Here is a 19,417-nt window from a genome sequence, read left to right as displayed (position 1 = left end):
GCTATCTTCATTTTAGATTCATTAATAAATTAGTAATTGCCCTGTGGACTTTTCCAGAACTCCATGCATCAGGTTTTCTTAAACAAAGCTTCTTTTTCTCTCTCTAATAATGATTATACTCAATTAAAAAGGTTGTCAATGACTAGTATTCTGAAATGTGAGGAAATCCTATTCTATTTTTATAGACATCCAGCACAGATCACTATGAACTTTATTTTACAAAAATTTTTAAAGATATCTATCAATATAATAAAGGTTCATTAAGGGTTCCATAAGGCTTTTTAACACAGACTTGCCAAGGCTCAAAGCCTCTGGGAGAAGAGAAAGAATAGTATAGCATAGAAATTAAACATCTTTCCTCTCCCTTCCCAGTTGTGTCTGAGTGAGACACCTCCTAGAACCTAATCCTGCTAATTTATTGGCTGCCTGCCTAGGCACTCCATTAGATTTCCATTAATACACTAACAGCTGCAGTCTCTTAGCAAGCACATTCTTCTTAATGGAAATGCCACATAGATTACAAGGCAGGGATCAAGTTCTACCTCCTGCTGAATTATGTGTATTTAAAATCAATAGCAAACTTGTTTCAAAAATAGTGAACTTCAAGTAGTTGTTAATAGACAGACATACCAATGACTAAATTAGGACTGACCTCTTCATAGAAAGGAGTCAAAATTTTACTGTCATAAACAAGATCCACCATTGTTCTACACATAAAAACTAATTCATTCCATGTTTACCAAATACCTACTATGTTCAGAGAATGGATGCAAATCCACTTATTATGATGAATAAAACTATTAAATGTTCATACTATTATGTGTCAATTTTTAGACATAACATTATTTTAATCAAAATATTAATATTAATCATGACATTTTTCTACATATTTTAATATAATTTGAAATTCTGTAGTTTCATATATAAAATTCTGATGAACTTACATGTAGCCATCCTTAAACCAGACTTGGCAATTTAAGCACATATTTTAAAAATTGAAATAAAATTAAAACTGTAAGAGAATCAAGGTTATAAGCCCTTAAAAATAATTTCTACCATATAATGATGTCAATGTTTCATTCCCTGGGGAACTATTTTTTTAATAATCAAGGGGTTATGTGACTTTATTTATTGCTTGAATCATTATCAGGATTGTTTTCCAAAAGTATTGTTTCAAGCAACTTTTTAAAAATATACACTCTTGATTAGATTGGGATGCCAAATTATCAAATTGTTTGAATAACAACAATATTGAACAAGTAAATGTCTGTTGTGAAAAGGCCAACCTTTGAATATTGAAGCTTTTCACTAAATCAGCCATGAGTTAGTGTTTTGGGGTAGGTGAAAGATAAAATATAAAATTACTTGATGGCCTGTCTAGCCTCTCTGTTTCTGCAGTAGCAGTGACAGAAAACAGTACCAAGTAAGCTAAGAATTAAGAGTTCCTGGCTATAACAATTAAATCTAACTGCTGAAATCCAGTGTAAGAACTTTCCTAGTCACTAATGAGGAAGCATATTAGTAGAGGAATTAAAGCATACCCATACTGACACTCTGTTCTGGGCCTGATTTTCACTAATAAAGAGAAATTGGTTGGAGAAGTGAAAATGATGAAAATCTTGAGGGAAAGTGACCACTTCCTCCTACAGTTTATAAAAGAAAAAGATAAGGAATCTGGATGATCTGATATACACTTCTAGTTTATGAAAGGTTATTTCAAAAGTTAAAGAGGAAAGAGAGGTAGGATCCCATAGATTGAAGTTAGCCAAAAAGGAGTGATAGGTGTTCAAGAATAAAATTCCAAAGACACAAGGATAACAATGCTAAGGAAAAGGGAAGACAATTTTAATGAGAAGGAAAAATGGGATTTGTCTGATGAAACTAGTGTGGATATACAAAATACTCACCAACCAACTTAAATTTATACAAGAAATGTGCAGGAAATAGAAATGGGAAATAGAGGGTAAATATAAGAGCACAGCAAGGTACTTAAAAAAAATAGCATCAGGAATGCTAAAGTTCAGAACTGAGGTAAGGCTAGTGAAGGAAGCCAAGGGGAGGGAGGAAGGAAGAGTGAAGTTTTATCATTTTAGCTATATTGGGTGAAAAAGAAAGATCGAAAAAAGGTATAAAATCTATATTTCGGTAAGTAGGATAATATGAATGACAATAGAACAAAGGCAGAATTATTTAACTATTTTGTTTCTGTTTTCTCTATAAAGGAAAATGATCTTTAGCCTGAAAATGACAAAAATTTACTAACAAGGACTTGATACCTAAGACAATTAAGGAGATAGTAAGTCAGCATCCAGTTATCCTGTATGAATTCAAGAAATTCGAATCAGATGAACTACATCCTTGAGTCAAGAAAAAAACTAGCAGATGTGATTATCAGTGATGTGTAAGAGCTCAGGGAAATTTAAGGTACCATAAAAAGGAGAAGGGGAAATGTTTTCCCAATTTTCAAAAAAGGGAAAAGGAGGGATTCTTTAAACTATAATTCAGTGAACTTAACTTCTATTCCTAAAATCATCAAAGAAAAGGTTGGCAGGCATTTACAAAAAGGTCAGAATACTTTCATTAAGAACAGGTCATAATAAACTAATTTCCTTTACATTTTTGATAGGATTATTAAAGTAGCAGATGAAGAGAATGCCATGATTATAAATTACCTTAATTTCAGTAACACTCGATAAAATATCTCATTTATTTTCATGGAGAAGATAGAGAGATATGAATTAAATTAAAGTGTTATCAGGTGAATTTAGAACTGGTTGTATGCCTGCCTTAAAGAATAGTTACTAATGATTCAATGTCAACAAGGCAGGAGGCTTCCAGTGGAGAGTACCCCAGGTATCTGAATTTGAACTTTTGTTGTTTAACATTTTTTGATCAATAATTTGGTTAAAAGTATAGATGGTATGCTTATCAAATTTTCAAAGGTGGATAGGATACCTAATACAGTGGATGACAAGATCTAAAAGGATATTGACAGACTTGAGAAGTGAGTTGATTCTAATATCATATTCAATAGGAATAAATTTAAAGTTTTGAATTTGGTTGCAAAAATCACCTTCACAAATATAATATTAGAGGGGCATGGATACTCAAAAATTGTTCTGAAAATGATCTTGAGGTTTTAGTAAATTGCAAACAGCAATGTGATTTGGCAGTTTAAAAAAACATATATTAAGGGGCAGCTAGTTGGTGCAGTGGATAGAGCAGCCCTGAAGTCAGGAGGACCTAAATTCAAATCTGTCCTCAGACACTTAATAATTCTTACCTGTGTGACTCTAGGCAGCAAGTCACTTAACCCCAATTACCTCAGTAAAAAACAAAAATAAAAACAAAACAAAACAAAACACATATATTAAGAGCAAGATAGCTTCCAAGAATAGGAAGGTGATAGTCCCACTATACCCTGTCCCCAGACATCATGTGGATTATTCTATTCAGTTCTGAGTACCATGGATTAAGAAGGGCATTGTTGATAAACTGGAGAGTGCTCAAAGGAAGACAACAAAGGTAAAGGTTCTTGAAGTCCCTTGTCATATGGGGATTATTGGAAAGAATTAGATATATTTTAACTGTTAAGGGACAGATCAAATCTCTGAGAGCCTCCACAGCTGTGAATAATAACATGGAAGGGGTTGCAGGGTAGCCTTTGCTGACGCAGGTGTTGCAGAATGGGAATGAGATAAATTGGAAGCAGAGGGAAGAGGAGAGAGGTCAGATAATGCCAATGGCCTCTCAGTCAGAGAGGTCAGAGAACAGCAACTGCTTCTCAGTCTCCTTGTATCATTCTCTCACAAGAGGAGATCCATTCTGGATTGGATCTCCAAGCAGCCACTGTTAGGTGGCTCCTGTGTATTTCAGCAGCTCTCCCGTGTATTACAACATTTAACCTGGAAAAAAAGATTTACTGGAGATGGAATAGTTGTCTTCAAGTATTTGAGGGATTGGCATTTGAAAAAAAAATTAGATATTTCTCAATAATACGGACTTCTTACAATGATCCATTGCAATTTAGGCAGAGATTTTGAAATGTTCAAGGAAATGTTAGCTTTGCCACCCTAATGGGGACCCACAACCTGATCATTTCAACCACACACTTTTGAGCATGTTAGCTATAATATCTGAATAAAAATATCTAAGGATCTAAATATGTGGTTTTCCTAGTATGCACCTACAACTCTACCAGAAATCTTGCTGGGCATTTTTTCTCATATGATTGTAAGCTCCTTGGAATTGTCTTTTGTCTTTCTTTGTATCCCAAGCAATAGCACAGCATCTGAAACACAGCAGTAGGCATTTCATAAATGTTTATTGACTGACGCTACTGGTTTCATACCCTATGTACTAATATTTGGAGATAGGCCACATCTACCTATTGATTTGTGGGCTTTTATCTAAAAGATAAGAAAACTGCAGAAACTCACAACCAGTCTATCCCTTGATAAAGAGAGAAACTAGATACAACATTAGCCTAGAAGAATGCTGAAATAAATAAAACTGTGATCCTCTCGTCCATTGTTAAGACAAAGTAAGAATTCTGCTGTGAAATCTTGGTATTCATGGAATATACAAATAAGCAGACTGATGGAAAGGTATACTACCCTATTCTGTGTTGAAGGAATGGAGCAACTTGCTGGTTTATTATTAATATTCCTAGAGACTAGTAGGGGTTCCACAAAAATAATTCATTGCCATCACTTACTGCTGATAGATGAATTAGATTCCTTGCTATAGATACAAGTAGAAACTAATGTTTTTTCATCTCTTTGGACTGTAAGAAAAAGAGTCAGTTGAAAGAGATATTTGCATAATATACCCCAACAACTAGCTCAAAATATGAGAGAATCAAACCTAAGGTCATACCTTCTTTAACAAGTACTTAAGTTAAAGGGACTCCTAGAACACAGATAAACCCCTAAAGAATATAATAATAATAATACTAACCAGCCTATACTCTACAAGTTCAGGTTTATAATGGCAGAATAATAGTTTTATGTATGGTTACTCCAAAACATCAATTGGTATATTGGTACAAGGGATTAGGTCAACAGATCATAGAAGGGTAAAGACTATCAGAGACCAGACTAACTTAAAATATCAGGTGAAACTGATGAAACAATTACCCATATAGCTAATGTTTGATCAGAGGACCAAACAAACATCACTGAGTGGGAGTTAAAAAGAAGAAAAATTAGGCTTACATCTGGAAAATTTCTTAACAATTAACCTATTCAAAAATGTCCAGAGAGTTCCCTTCTCTTTGAAGGTCTTCAAGCAGACATTGGACAATCTCTTCATGCAAATGTTATAGTAGACTTTCCTTTCATGTATGGGTTAGATTAGACAGATGCATGGATGAACAAGCATTTGAGTCCTAGATATGTGCAAAGTACTGTATTGAGTATTGGAGATAAAAACAGAGATAGCCCCTAGTTCCAGGAGTTCAGTCTAAAGGGGAAGACACCCCAAAAAGGAGGTTTCAGTTGCAAGTCAGAGTAAAGGTCCCATGATCATTAGGCTACAGTAACAAAGCAAATGAAAATATAATTTCTTTAATGTTGTTTCCACCGATCAAATCATAATCTACTTCTGATTTTTAAAAATTATTTGGTAGTCACAAGAATTTTAAAGTCAAAAACTATTTTCTGGGTTTCAATTATGGTTTCTGAAAAAGCAAGAGCTTTAGAACCTGAAGAAGCAGTTGCCAGGTCACATCTCCATAGGGTGGAGAAAGGAAGGTGATTTACAGGTATAGAATGCTGCATACTCTTTTAGATATGCTCTCCATGTTGGTTGTTTTGTTTTTATTTAACTCTTTATGTTCCAAGGGAGGATTCAATGGTGTTCAATGATCTTTTCTCAATTCTTGCCCCTCTTGACCTCTCTGAAGTCTTTAATATTGTTGATCACTGTTTGATACTCTGTTCTCTCTAGGTTTGGGGGCAACACTCTCTCCTAGTTCTCCTATCTGACTGTTCCATATCAATATCTTTTGATGAATCTCATTCAGATCATACCCTAACCATAGGTGTCCCAAAAGATTACATCATGGGTCATCATTTCTTCTCCCTATATAGTACTTCATTTGGTAATTTCATGGATTTAATTACTATTTCTATGCTGAAAATTCTCAATTCTACATGTCCAAAAGGGCATTCATTATCTTTCCTCCTAAATCCTCACCCCCTCCTATTTTCCCTGTTACTATACAGGGCAACACCTTCCTCTTAGTTCCCCCAGGATGGAAAGCTAACTGTCATTCTTAATTTCTTACTCTTATCCATCATCACCCTCATCCAAACTTGTGAAGGTCTATTGATTTCATTTCTGCAAGAGATGTTATTGCAAGAGACATCAATACCAATACTCTTGCAATAGCCATATCCCTTCTCTTCTCTGATTTTGCCATTATTCTAGTGCAGGCTCTCATCATCCCTTGCCTGGACTTTTACAATAGCCTCCTAGTGAATCTGCCTGCCTCAAGTCTCTCCCCACTCCACCCTCCATTTAACTACCAAAGTGATTTTTCTAAAGTATAGGGCCAACTATGTCATCCTTCTACTCAATAAAATCCAGTGGTTCCTTTCATTTCCAGGATCAAATACAAAATATTCTATTTGACATTCAAAGTCCTTCATAACTTAACCTCTCCTATCTTTCCAGTCTTAACACCTTACTCCCCCAGTACATACTCTTCAATCTAGTGACACTGATCTCCCTGTGGTCCCTCAAACAAGAAACTCTATCTTTTTGCTCTATATATTTTCTCTGGCTGTCTCCAGTGCCTGGAATAGTCTCCTTACTTATCCCCACCTACCAGCTTCTAAGTCCCAACTAAAATACCATCTTCTAAAGGAAGCCTTTCCCAAACTCTCTTAATCTAATGCCTTCCTTCTGTTAATTATTTTCTATTTAGCTCATATATAGCTCATATATGTATATATTTCTTTGTTTGTTGTCCCCCCCCATTAGGAGATTAACTCCTTGAAAGAAGAAACTATCTTTTGCCTTTTTATGTATCCTCAGCATTTAGTATAATACCTGACACATAATAGATGCTTAATAAATGTTTATTAACTAACTGATAAGAGATGGAGAGAGAGAACTCACTCTCTTTTGGTTAACATATGCTCAACCTCTCATACTCTCCCTATGCTAGGGATTATGAACCCTGGGCTCCAAATCCAAATCCCATCTCCAACCCCCTTACTCCTATTCCTCTTTCAATCCTATTCCCACACACAATCTCCTGCTCCATATTTTCCTTCCCTTTTCACTGTGACCTATTGAATATCTGTATCATAATTAACAAATATGCTTTCATCTTGAACTTCTTTCTTTTTTACGCCTATCTTCTGACACTGACTGATACCTAGTTACCTCAAGACTTCTCCCCTCACCACTCTTTCCAATATTTTTTAACTTTCTTTCATTCCTGAATTCCAAAATAGAATTAAATGATCACAATTTTATCATTCCATCTTTCTCCATGCCTTATGATCTCTGTTCTTTCCTCTTTTCCTAATCTCCATCACCATCACCCCTATTTCTGTCCCAGGCCTTCACTACCCTTCTTTCTTCCCTTTCTTGACAATTTATGAAACACCTCAACTCTACTCTATACTCCACTCTAATTCCTTTCACCTTTGTCTTATTGTCAATCATACCTTGTTAAACCCCAATCTTGGATTACTACCACCATTTGCCTTCTCTATTTACTTGATGCTGAATAAGAAAATCTACTACAAATTTGTTACATAATCCCAACTGGGTACTAACTATAGGGAGGAAATTATCCAATTCCTCCCTAATTGATTCACTACAAAAGCAGCTATTTCAAAGTTTCTTATCTCTCCTCCTGCCTTCCATGGCATTCCCCCACCCCACCCATCCACTCATCATCTCTCCTGAGGTTCTTACCTCATATATCACTGAAAAAAATGAGGCCATTCACCAAAAGCCTACTCTTCTTCCCTCCTAACTCATATATAATTAAGATATCTTTTCCCACATTGCTCTTTGTTCCTATTTCAGATAAAAATGTGATTCTTCTTTTTACAAGGCAAATACTTCTCAATGTACTCTTGATACCATCTTCTCCCTTCCTCAGCTATCATCCCCATTCTCTCAGATCCTCAGTTTTTCTCTATCTTTTGGTTGCTTCCCCATTTCCCACAAACTTTTCCATATCTATTTCTCCTTAAAACACATAAAAAAAATCACTTCCTTGATTCAATTATCCCTGCTAGTTATCCTATTTCTCTCCTTCCCCTTTCCCCTTAGCCAAAGCTTTCCACAGTACTAGAAGCTTCACTTTCTTAACACTCTGTAGTCTAACTTTCAACTTCATTTATTCAACAGAAACCATCTTCTTCAAAATTACCAATGATTTCTTAATTGTCAAATGTAAGGATATTTATCAGTACGAAGACTCATCTCTTAACTTTTTTGTAACATTTGACATCATAAAGAACCCTTCCTCCTAGATAATTTTTTCTTTCTAGGTTTTCATGACTACAGTGTTAGTAAGAAAGTATTATTTCTACATTTACAACATCCCTCGTATATATCACTTTCTTTCCACTCAGCCATCTTTATCACCTTGACTATTTCAATAGCCTTCTAACTATTCCCACTGCCTCAAGTGTCTCTTCAACTGCAATCCATCTTCCATTCAGTTGCCAAAGTGATTTTCCTAATGTATGAGTTTGAGCATGTTCAGGATCAAATATAAAGTTCTTTGGCATTTAAAGCTCTTCACAATCTGGTTCCTTCCTACCTTTCTAGTCTTCTTATGCTTTATTTTTCTAACCACACACCTTATGATCCTGACATATGATCTTCTTAATTGCTGCTTCCTGCAGATAACACTTCATTTCTTATATTTGTATCTTTAACTGATTGTCTTCCTTTAATGGAATGTTTTTCCTCCTTCCTTTTACTTCATAATTTCCCTAGTTTCCTTCAAAATTCAATGGAAACATTAACTTTTGTAGGAGTCCTTTTCCAGACATTCCATCCTAATACTGGTGCCATACCTTCTGAGATTACCTTCTATCTCATTATCTGTTTATGTGTGTGTGTGTGTATGTGTGTGTGTATACAGATATATACATATATATATACATACAGTATATGGTGTGTATATATATATACATACATATATATGCATACATATATACATACATATATGTGTGTGACACACATTCATGTTATTTTTACCCATTTTCTTGTTTGCCTTCTCTATTAGAATGTGAGCTTCTCCAGGGAAGGAACTTTTTTCCCCCTTTTTCTTCCTAATATTTATTACAATAATTAGCACATAAAGTTTAATAAGTGTTTTTTGCAGGTTGCCCACTATCACCATTACTATTCAATACTATATCAGAAATGTTTGCTTTGGCAATAAGGGAGATTAAAGAAATTAGAGTAGGTAATGAGGAAACCAAATTATCACTCTTTACAAAGAAAAATTTTATTTTGTATCCCACAACTTTGCTAAAGTTGTGAATTATTTCTAGTAGTTTTTTAGTTGATTCTCTTTCCATATAAATCATCAGCATTTTTTAATACTACCAACAAAGTCCAACAGCAAGAGATATAAAGAGAAATTTCACTTAAAATAACTGTCGATAATATAAAAGATTTGGGAGCCTACCTATCAAGGCAAAGTACACAACTAAAAAACACTTTCCACACAAATAAAGTCAGATCTAATCAATTGAAAAAATATCAAGTGCTCATGGGTAGGCTGAGGGAATATAATAAAAATTACAATTCTATCTAAATTAATCTCATTCAGTGGCATACAATCAAATTCCCAAAAAAATTATTTTACAGATCTAAAAAAAAAAGAATAACAAAGTTCATCTGGAAGAAGAAAAGTCAAGAATTTCAAGGGAATTAAAAAAAAAATGCAAATGAAGGTGGCCTAGCTATGCCAGACCTAAAACTGTATTACAAAGCAGTAGTCATCAAAACCATTTGGTACTGGCTAAGAAATAGTAATCAATCAGTGGAATAGGTTAGGTTCATAGGACAAAATAATTAATGATTATAGTAATCTAGTGTTTGACAAATACAAAGATCCCAGCTTTTGGAATAAAAACTCACTATTTGACAAAAACTGCTGGAAAACTTGGAAACCGGTATGGCAGAAACTAGGCATTGACCCACATCTAACACCCTATATCAAGATAAGGTCAAAATGAGTTCATTATTTAGACATAAAGAGTGATATTATAAGTAAATTAGAAGAAAAATGGATAGTTTACCTCTCAGATCTGTGGAGAAGGAAGGAATTTGTGGCCAAAGAAGAATTGGAGTTCATTATTGAACACAAGATAGATAATTTCGGTTATATTAAGTTAAAAAGTTTTTGTACAAACAAAACTAATTTTATATGAGATTAGATTTAGATTAGAAGAGAAGCAATAAACTGGGAAAATATTTTTACATTCAGAGATTCTAATAAAGGCTTCATTTCTTTTTTTTTTTTAATTCTGGATCTTGATTTATTTTTCTCTATTTTTTTTTTTTTTACTAGTAACAAATAGTTTTGATGTTTATTGTCTTATAAGTTTTATATTTGATCCAGAGTGGGCTTTTTATAGCTTTTTATTGACAGAATATATACATGGGTAATTTTTCAACATTGTTCCTCTCAAACACTTCTGTTCCAACTTTTCCCTTTCTTACCTCCACCCATCCCCTAGATGGCAGGCAGTGTCATAAATGTTAAACATGTTAAAGTATATCTTAAATACAATATATGTGTACATATTTATACAGTTCTCTTGTTGCACAAGAAAAATCAGATTTAGAAAGGTAAAAATAAAATGGGAAGAAAAACAAAAATGCAAGTAGTCCACATTAATTTCCTAGTGTTCTTTCTCTGGGGGTAGCTGGTTCTGTTCCTCACTGATCAATTGGAACTGAATTGTATCCTCTTATTGAAAGGCTTCATTTCTAAAGTATGTAGAGAATTGACTCAAATTTATAAGAATTCAAGCCATTCTTCAATTGATAAATGGTCAAAGGATATGAACAATTTTCAGATGAAGCAATTGAAACCATTTCTAGTCACTTGAAAAGGTGCTCCAAACTACTATTGATCAGAGAAATGCAAATGAAGACAACTCTAAAATACCACTACACACCTGTCAGATTGGCTAAGATAACAGGAAAATATAATGATGAATGTTGGAGGCAATGTGGCGAAATTGGGACATTAATACATTGTTGGTGGATTTGTGAACTAATACAACTATTCTGTAGAGCAATTTGGAACTATGCCCAAAAGGCTATCAAAAAGTGCATATCCTTTGATCCCACAGGCAGTGTTTCTACTGGGCTTTAAAGGAGAGAAAGGGACTCACATGTGCAAAAATGTTTATGGCAGCCCTTTTTGTAGTGGCAAGAAACAGGCAACTGAATGGCTGCTCATCAATTAGAGAATGGCTGAATAAGTTATGGTGTATGAATGTTATGGAATATTATTGTTCTGTAAGAAACTACCAACAGAATGCTTTCAGAAAGGCCTGGAAAGATCTTAGCATCAGTTCATATGAATTGATGCTAAGTGAAATGAGCAGAACCAGATCATGTACATGGCAACAACAAGATTATACGATGATCAAATCTGATGGACATGGCTCATTTCAACAATGAGATGATTCAGGCCAGTTCCAAAGATCTTATGATGAAGAGAGCCATCTACACCCAGGGAGAGGATTGTGGGAACTGAATGTGGATCACAACATAGTATTTTCACTCTTTTTTATTGTTGTTTGCTTGCATTTTATTTTTTTTCTTGTGCAGCAAGATAATTGCATAAATATATATGCACATATTAGAGCTAACATATTTTTACCATGTTTAACATATATTGGATTACTTGCCATTTAGGGAAGGGGGTAAGGGTAAGGGAGGAAAATTAGGACACAAAGTTTTGCAAAAATTAATGTTGAAAAATTGTGTATGTATATATTTTGAAAATAAATAGCTTTAATAAAAATAAATAAATAAGTGCTTGTTGCTTAGTTGACTATTATCACCTTATAATACAGAGAGGGCAAAAGCAGCTGAAAAGAAAATCAACTTGAGAAAAACTTGGTTTGAAGCATACTGAATCAAGTAAGATTCTCCTAAAAGCATTTACAGATAAAAAAAAAAAGGAAGGAAATAAACAGATGAGAAATGAATCAATCTTTGAGCATTTTTCAGTGATCTGTTCTCACAAGATAGAAAAATGACCATATTGACACTCTAACATCTTTGTAATGAACAAAGGAAGTGATAAGTACACTTAAAGATGAAGTCAGAAGAAAAAACCTAACTAAATATATGCAGAAGAAATGCCTCAGAGTTAATGACTTTGAATACATTCAAAAACTAACACTTAACATTTTGAAAAGAGAATTTTTAAAATGGAAAATAGCTGATTGTGTTTTTACTCAAAAGAGAAAAATAAGAATAATCTAGCAACTACAAAATCATATACTTACTCTCTCATTTCTATAAGAGCTATAAGAATAATCCATGCACACATTTAGGATATTTCAACAAAACATAAGAAGAAAATAAAATCTTTTGCAGATATTCTTTCTGGTCTCACTTGGAGAAGATTTAAAAAAAAAAAAAAAACATATACACAGCAGTATTTTAATATACTACTAGAGAAAATGCCTTGAAGGCTCTCCTCATACTAGGTATCTCCCACATAAATATCAAAATCATACAATACTATGACAAATACAACTAAATGGATAACTTTTGTTAAACAATCTGTTGAGTATTGACTAAGGTCACATAGTAAAACTCATCTGAGGTAAAATTTGAATCCAGGTCTTTCTGATTAAAATCCATTTTCAGGAGACACAGAGAAGTCAGATGGAAAAACAGAGAGTACAGAACCTTGAGACAGTAAGACTTAGATTTTAATATTGCCTCAGACAGATACTAATTTTATGATGCTAGGGGAAATCTTTTAGTCTTTCTGATGCCATTTTCTTATGTGTATATAGTACATACACATACATGAAGATGAATTATACCTGGTTACCTCTAATGGACCATAGCAAAGAATCAGAGAACCTTTGCTCAAAGATTTATGTTTGGTATAATGTAGTAATTATATACTTATCATTGTGACTAAGGGACTGTGTCAAAGATGATTGGCAATAGAGGCAGGAAGATAGAACCTCTCTTCCTCTCTTTTCAACACATTGCTTGGGATTCTGCCAGCTTTCCCTTGGCTTCCCAAAAGGGAAAAATGTTTGATTTGTTTTTCTTTCCTTTCTTCTCCACCTTTCCAAAGAAGTTATAAAGATTATACACAAATGGGAACTAAAATATATGCTTACATGAATCTGGTCTTCAAATCCCTAGCTACTTCCTCTGCTATGCAGAGGATTCCTTTCTCTTAGTGCAGATAAATAAACAGTAATTCTGATGTGGCTATTTCTGGCTTTGGAAATTTCCTCATGGATTTGAAAATTCAAGAGTTCTAGAATCAGCGGCTAGCTGCTAAAGGGAAGTGATTCCTTACCACTTTTCAGAGGAAAAGAGTACAGCCACCAAGAGGATTCTTAATCTAAATGGCTAAATAAAGCCCAAGTCTAGCTTGCCAGAAGATCCAGATTTGTGAGTTGGATAGGCAGCACAGGTCAGAAGTGAAAATAAAGCTACATAATGTTTCATGTTTAAAATATTTGCTAATGTATGGTTATAAGTCTGATGCTTTAAGAATTTATTTTGTAATATAGGAAATAAATAGCTCTCCTATACCTGACATCCACTGCCTTTTTAGACCCTTTTAAAGGAAATCTTATGATACTATAAGCAAATTAGGAAAACAAGGGATATTTTACCTGTCAGATCTTTGAAGAAGGGAAGAATTTATCACCAAACCCCTCAAAAAAAAAAAATATATATATATATATATATATATATATATATATATGTGTGTGTGTGTAGTACATTATGAATTGCAAAATGGATAATTGTGATCATATTAAATTAAAAATTGTTTACACAAACAAAACCAATGTAGTCAAGATTAGAAGGGAAGCAATAAGCTAGGAAACAATTTTTATAGCTAGTGTTTCTGATAAAGGTTTCATTTCTAAAATACATAAAGGACTGAGTCAAATTTATAAGAGTATAAATCATTCCCCAGTTGACAAGTGGTCAAAAGATATGAACAATTTTCAGATGAAGAAATTAAAGCCATTTATACTTATATTAAAGATGCTCTAAATCATTATTGATTAGAGAACACATATGAAAACAACTCTTAGCTATCAGATTGGCTAAGAGGACAGGAAAATATAATAATATATGTTGGAGGGGATGTAGGAAAGCTGGGACACTAATACATGCATATGGAGTATGATAGAAGTGTGAAATGACCAATCTCTTTAATATCAATGTTCTCTTAATGCAGTATTCCATTGTTTTTAGGATAATAGCAGGATCTCAAAAAACTCTAAAATTACAAATAACCCAATAGCCAACATAGAGATGGTAACAACAGCATTGTGGCTTCAAGCAAGCTGTACTATAGTACCAAAAACTTGTAGATAATTAACATCAAAAGTAACTATCAAGAAAATGACCAGAAAAGGAGTTGGTTTAGATATCTAGTAAGAATAGCAAAAACAATAGGGAACATTATCATTAAAAACTTCAAAAAAATTTAAAATAGAGGGGAAGAAAGAAGAAGTATTCCTTAAGATACTGAATATCTATCAAAGACATTCTATAACAAATTTATGAGAAAGGCATGAACAAATAATTCAGGATGAAAGTACATAAAAGAAATTTATGATTAATATTGGCAGCAGGAGAATCTATACTGATGAAATCAGAGATGTAGAAAGCTGAATTTAAAATATATTCTTGCCCTGTCAGAGATGGGGAGAAATTAGTATCTCTTTGCATATCATTATACATATAACCAGTTGTATATGAGAATACAAATTCTTTTATAATATGGAAGGAGATATACATATTTGATGATACAAATCAAAAGTAGTAGGACTTTCAGCAACGTAATGTTTAAAGATGAAATCGATCTTTAGCCAGTCTGCTGATTTACAGGTATAAGAATTTGTAGTGAACCTAAGAAACAGAGATAATTTATATCAAGCTAAATAAGCTGCTTTGCAATAAGGATGAGATTGCCAAGTCTTTTCTTTCCTCAATGAGAAAAAAAAAATATTGCCACAAATACTAGGGATAAAAAACCACTGTGAATAAAAGCACCATGGCCAAAAAGAACAGGAAATTTTTAGAGAAAAATATGTAACCCATTTTCACTACATCTCCAAAGTGATAGAGAGAGGAGTGGTATAAGGAGAAATTCCAAGGTTAGAAAGAATTAGGAAAAAAGATATGATAAAAGCTACGTCTTAGCATCCATATTATATTCGAAGGAATAACAAGACTAGAGAGATTAGCCTCAAAAAAGGCTAACTAATCCATCTGATACCCCCACCCCCTAAAAACCATTCTTTGCTCTGTTCAGTCCAGTTCAAGACAGTCAGAAAAAGCAATATAAGGACATTCTCAAGGTTTCTCTCAAGAACTTTAGAACTGATTTACAACATGGAAGACACTGGCACAAGACTGCCCAATATACCCTCATCAGAAAAAAGTACTGTGCTCTATGAGCAAAACAGAATTAAATTGGCCCCAAAGAAATGCAAGATGAGCAAAATTAGAGAAGCTACCTGTGGCAGAGCACTCCAAGCTCTAATCAGCCATAGTCATACATATTGTAATTCAACTCTAATATAGGCATGTCATTTTGGTCTTCTTCAAGAATGAAGGACATTAACCAACCAACCAGTTCATGCTCAGTCATCCTCAAAGGTATTCACAGCCCAATCTTCCTGCCTCCACCAAACCACAGTTTCAGAATAAAGTAAAAGATCCTTAACCTAGTATTCAAAGTTCTAAGCAAAAAAAAAAAAAAAAAAAAAAAAAAAAAAAAAAAAAAAAAATCAGCAAGAACCTGAACCAGTTTTAGAAATAGAAAAAAAAGAAAGATTTCAAAGAGATTGGCGGGAGGAGAATGGAAGAATGACTTTGTGGCTAGCTTATGTAATGCTGATTCAAAAAGTGACTAAGTTATTGATCATTCCTAAATGACATTGACCAATCAATAGAAATTGGGAAGTCAGAAGTAATAGTTTTTGGTAGAAAATTAGCTCAGTTTTTGAACTTGTTCATGTACTAGGCTGTAGGGAATGTAGTTCTAGAGCTTAGAGGATCTCAGGAAATTATTTTTTAAAAGATGACAATTGGCAAAGAATTAATCATTAAAATTGTCTACAGAAAAGAGAAGATCATACATAAATTTTAGTAAATATTATCTCTCAGGAATAGAAAGATTAATAGAAATAAAAACAGAAGGAAATAATCAAAAGTGAAAAAGGGCTAGGATTATAGTGTTCCAAAAGCTATAGGGGAAAGAATTGCATAGGATCATAGATCTAGAGATGGAAGGATCCTATTAGAGGCCATCAAGTCCAATCCTCTCGTTTTATAAAGAAACTGAGCCATAGAATAGTTAAGTGGTCAATGTCAAATATTTCAGAGAAATCAAGATGTATCTTTTTTTTAAAGCCAATTAAAGAGTAGGATGTCATTAGTAATTATCAAAAGATCAGTTATAATAGTAGTAAGAATAGAAGCCAAATTAAATCTGATTTCTGACATTATTGGCTATGTAACCTCGGTAAATCACAGTCTCAATGCCTCAAATACCTCTTAAGTTATAATTTGCAGAACAAGTCTGCTTTAGCACACAGACTCTCCTATACCAATAAAATTATTGGTCCAGATTATGTCCATCCTCCAAAAAAGAGAAGAGAACCAGAGAGTCTTCTAGAAGTCTCAAGATGAGAGGAAGAAAAAGAGAAAATGATCATATGAGAAGGATATTAGAGTTTAGGGAAACAAATTTATAGGCAGAAGAATGTTCTGCATCTTTTCCTCTCACATCTTCAGATTAACTCAGAGGAAGCAATTTAAGTGAGAAATTTAGTAATAGAGAAAATGCTTCTTCCTAACAAAGGGAAGTAGGCAAAGTTAGTAGAATGTTATACAGAGGAATAGAATTATGGCTATTCATTTTAGGTTGGCAAAACATGAATATCAAAAGTCTAATACTTCTAAGGTGCTGGTGAGAACAAATTGTTGAAAGGGCTGACCTCATGGAATCTGACAAGTAAAACCAGATGGGGATTATGGACTCTGTCAGGATGAGGAAGAATCAAAGTAAAGCAGACACTGGTGTTAAAAACATAGTGAAGTTTATTTGTTACTTTTTATAATCAGTAGAATCTTATAAATCAGTAACTTCATTAAATAACCTTTTTGAATACATCCATTACACATAAAACTTCATTTAAAAGTGAAACATTATAATTCTAGCTAAGAATAGAGTCATAATACAGGTGAGAAGAATCACCATCAAGTACCTTGGCCCCAAGCGAGGTTCTTTTTTTTTTCTATTTCAGGTGTCTCTCAACGTCAGACTCATTTTAAGTTAGGAAATAAAAAAATCTGCTCTTGTAAACTATGGAAATCAGTTGAATTGTACACTTTAGCTACTTTGTCGATTTGTGTTGACCCAGTGGTATCTATCCACCCGGGGTCCTGGAAACACAGCAGCAGGCCTGTAGCACTTGTGGATCTTGTATGGGATATAAAAAGTACTTCCTGGGAGGTTGGGGCGCCCATCAGTCATATTCTTTTTACGGGAATTTTGGAACCAAGTTTGGAGGGGCTGCTTGAAATACTCAACCTGAGAAAGAATGCAAAGACTCAGCATTCTAGAAACAGACCAAGTGGATCTTGGAACTAAGCACAAACTCATTAACTGAGACATGAAGACAAGCAAAGTATCCCTCCCCTCCACAGCAGTTTAGTTGTATCTTACCTGATAAATGCTTTTTGGATTTCTGACTTTAGGAATTACTTGAGGCTCTCTGCCACATGTATCCTCATCAGAGGAGGTGCCAGAATAGTAGTCAGATGTGACTTTACTGACAGCATGATTGATCTGTTGAGATATTTCCCATTCTTCCTGTCTGCCTTTAAAACAAGCAACTATAAATGGACGGTTTTTCTCACCATACCTAAATAGAAAATGGAAACAAAGCTTTGAGAAAAGAACTTAAGTTTCTCTTTATTTCTAAAAACTACAATTATGAGCCTCTCACTTCTTTCTCTGTCTTTCTAAGTAAATGTAAACATTTTCTGAGGGGCTTAATGAAAGGGAGTCTACTTAAAGAGAGTTTGATTCAAAGGACAGACACAAGAATGGAAGCAACAAGCAAAGAGCTGTTATTGGGGTATTCTCTGACTAAGCCTACTGCAATATTACAAATAATAATAGGAGGTTTTAAGTGAAACTAATCTTTCCCCTCACTCCCCATCTTTCAATTGGTAGTTTAAAAAAAAAAAAAAAAAAAAAAAGTACATTTTTTTTGTTGGTTCAGCCAGTAGACTAAAGTGGATCTTTAGCATAGAATGCATTGTGATAATATCTTCAATATTTACCCAAAGGTCATAACCTGAAGAATATTATAATCAAATGCTAAGTTTAATGATAACTTTGGTTCCTCTTTCAAACCAATGGAAACCTATTAAAATTAAAGACACTGACTCATAAGGGTTTAATTTAAAATTTCGGAGAATGACAATTCAACCAAAATGTCCTAGCCCATTTCCTTTTTAATTTTAAAACCATACTAAAGGAAAATAATCAAAATAACTTTTCTATTAAAAAGCACCAGCATTCAGAATGTAATAGAAGCCTACTGAAACATCTGGAGAAGGCATATGATTTTGATATCTTGATGGTTATGATACCCGAATGATACTGATTAGGGGAAGGAAGAGTCTTGATCTTCCTGGCACTAATTTCCATAAAGCCTGTCTCTAAAAGTGACTAGAAGTTACAAAGATATACAGCACTTATTTCTGTATATAGAACTCACCTGCAACATACTTCAAAGGGATCTACCCATATAGTCATCTCCTTTGGAAGTCCCAGATGAAAAAAATTCACATTACTTTCAGCACATGCCCTCTCCAGAAGAGGATCCTTTTTCTGTTGTTTATTTATCCTGATACACCTAAAATTGAAAAGAGACAAAAATAAGGAGATGGTTATCTTTTGTGCAAAGATATCTAGATCATAAGCATGCTACATTTTCTTTCTTTTTTATAGCTAGGGAAAGGAACAACTTGTAAAAGGGAAGGTTCTATTAAAGAACTATTTTTCTTTTATATAGCTGACACAAAGATGAAGAGTCTCCTTTATTCTAAAACTTTTTTACTTAGAGACAAATTCTATATATTTTGCTCTAAGTACACAGTAAAGATC

General features: G+C 33.8%; 1 protein-coding gene across 9 annotated transcripts in view; it reads right to left on the bottom strand.

Annotated features, from left to right (window-relative positions):
• Window positions 1-19,417, bottom strand: part of BTG4 (BTG anti-proliferation factor 4) — a 130,988-nt gene that overhangs the window by 100,382 nt on the left and 11,189 nt on the right. For 6 of the 9 annotated variants that reach the window (XM_074304305.1, XM_074304306.1, XM_074304303.1 and 3 more), the window contains exons 3-4: window positions 19,029-19,166; window positions 17,966-18,164 (exon numbers count right to left, since the gene is read on the bottom strand). In XM_074304305.1, the coding sequence (XP_074160406.1) occupies window positions 17,966-18,164; window positions 19,029-19,166 (337 nt within the window). Of the gene's footprint in view, window positions 1-17,319; window positions 17,831-17,965; window positions 18,165-19,028; window positions 19,167-19,417 lie in introns of those variants that run through there. The other 3 variants (XM_074304309.1, XM_074304308.1, XM_074304307.1) reach the window with 1 other exon arrangement.

The sequence above is a fragment of the Sminthopsis crassicaudata genome, chromosome 3, assembly GCF_048593235.1.
Source record: "Sminthopsis crassicaudata isolate SCR6 chromosome 3, ASM4859323v1, whole genome shotgun sequence".
Lineage (NCBI taxonomy): Eukaryota > Metazoa > Chordata > Mammalia > Dasyuromorphia > Dasyuridae > Sminthopsis > Sminthopsis crassicaudata.
Note: the sequence above shows the minus strand (reverse complement) of the source record. Positions and strands in the feature narration are given on the sequence as shown.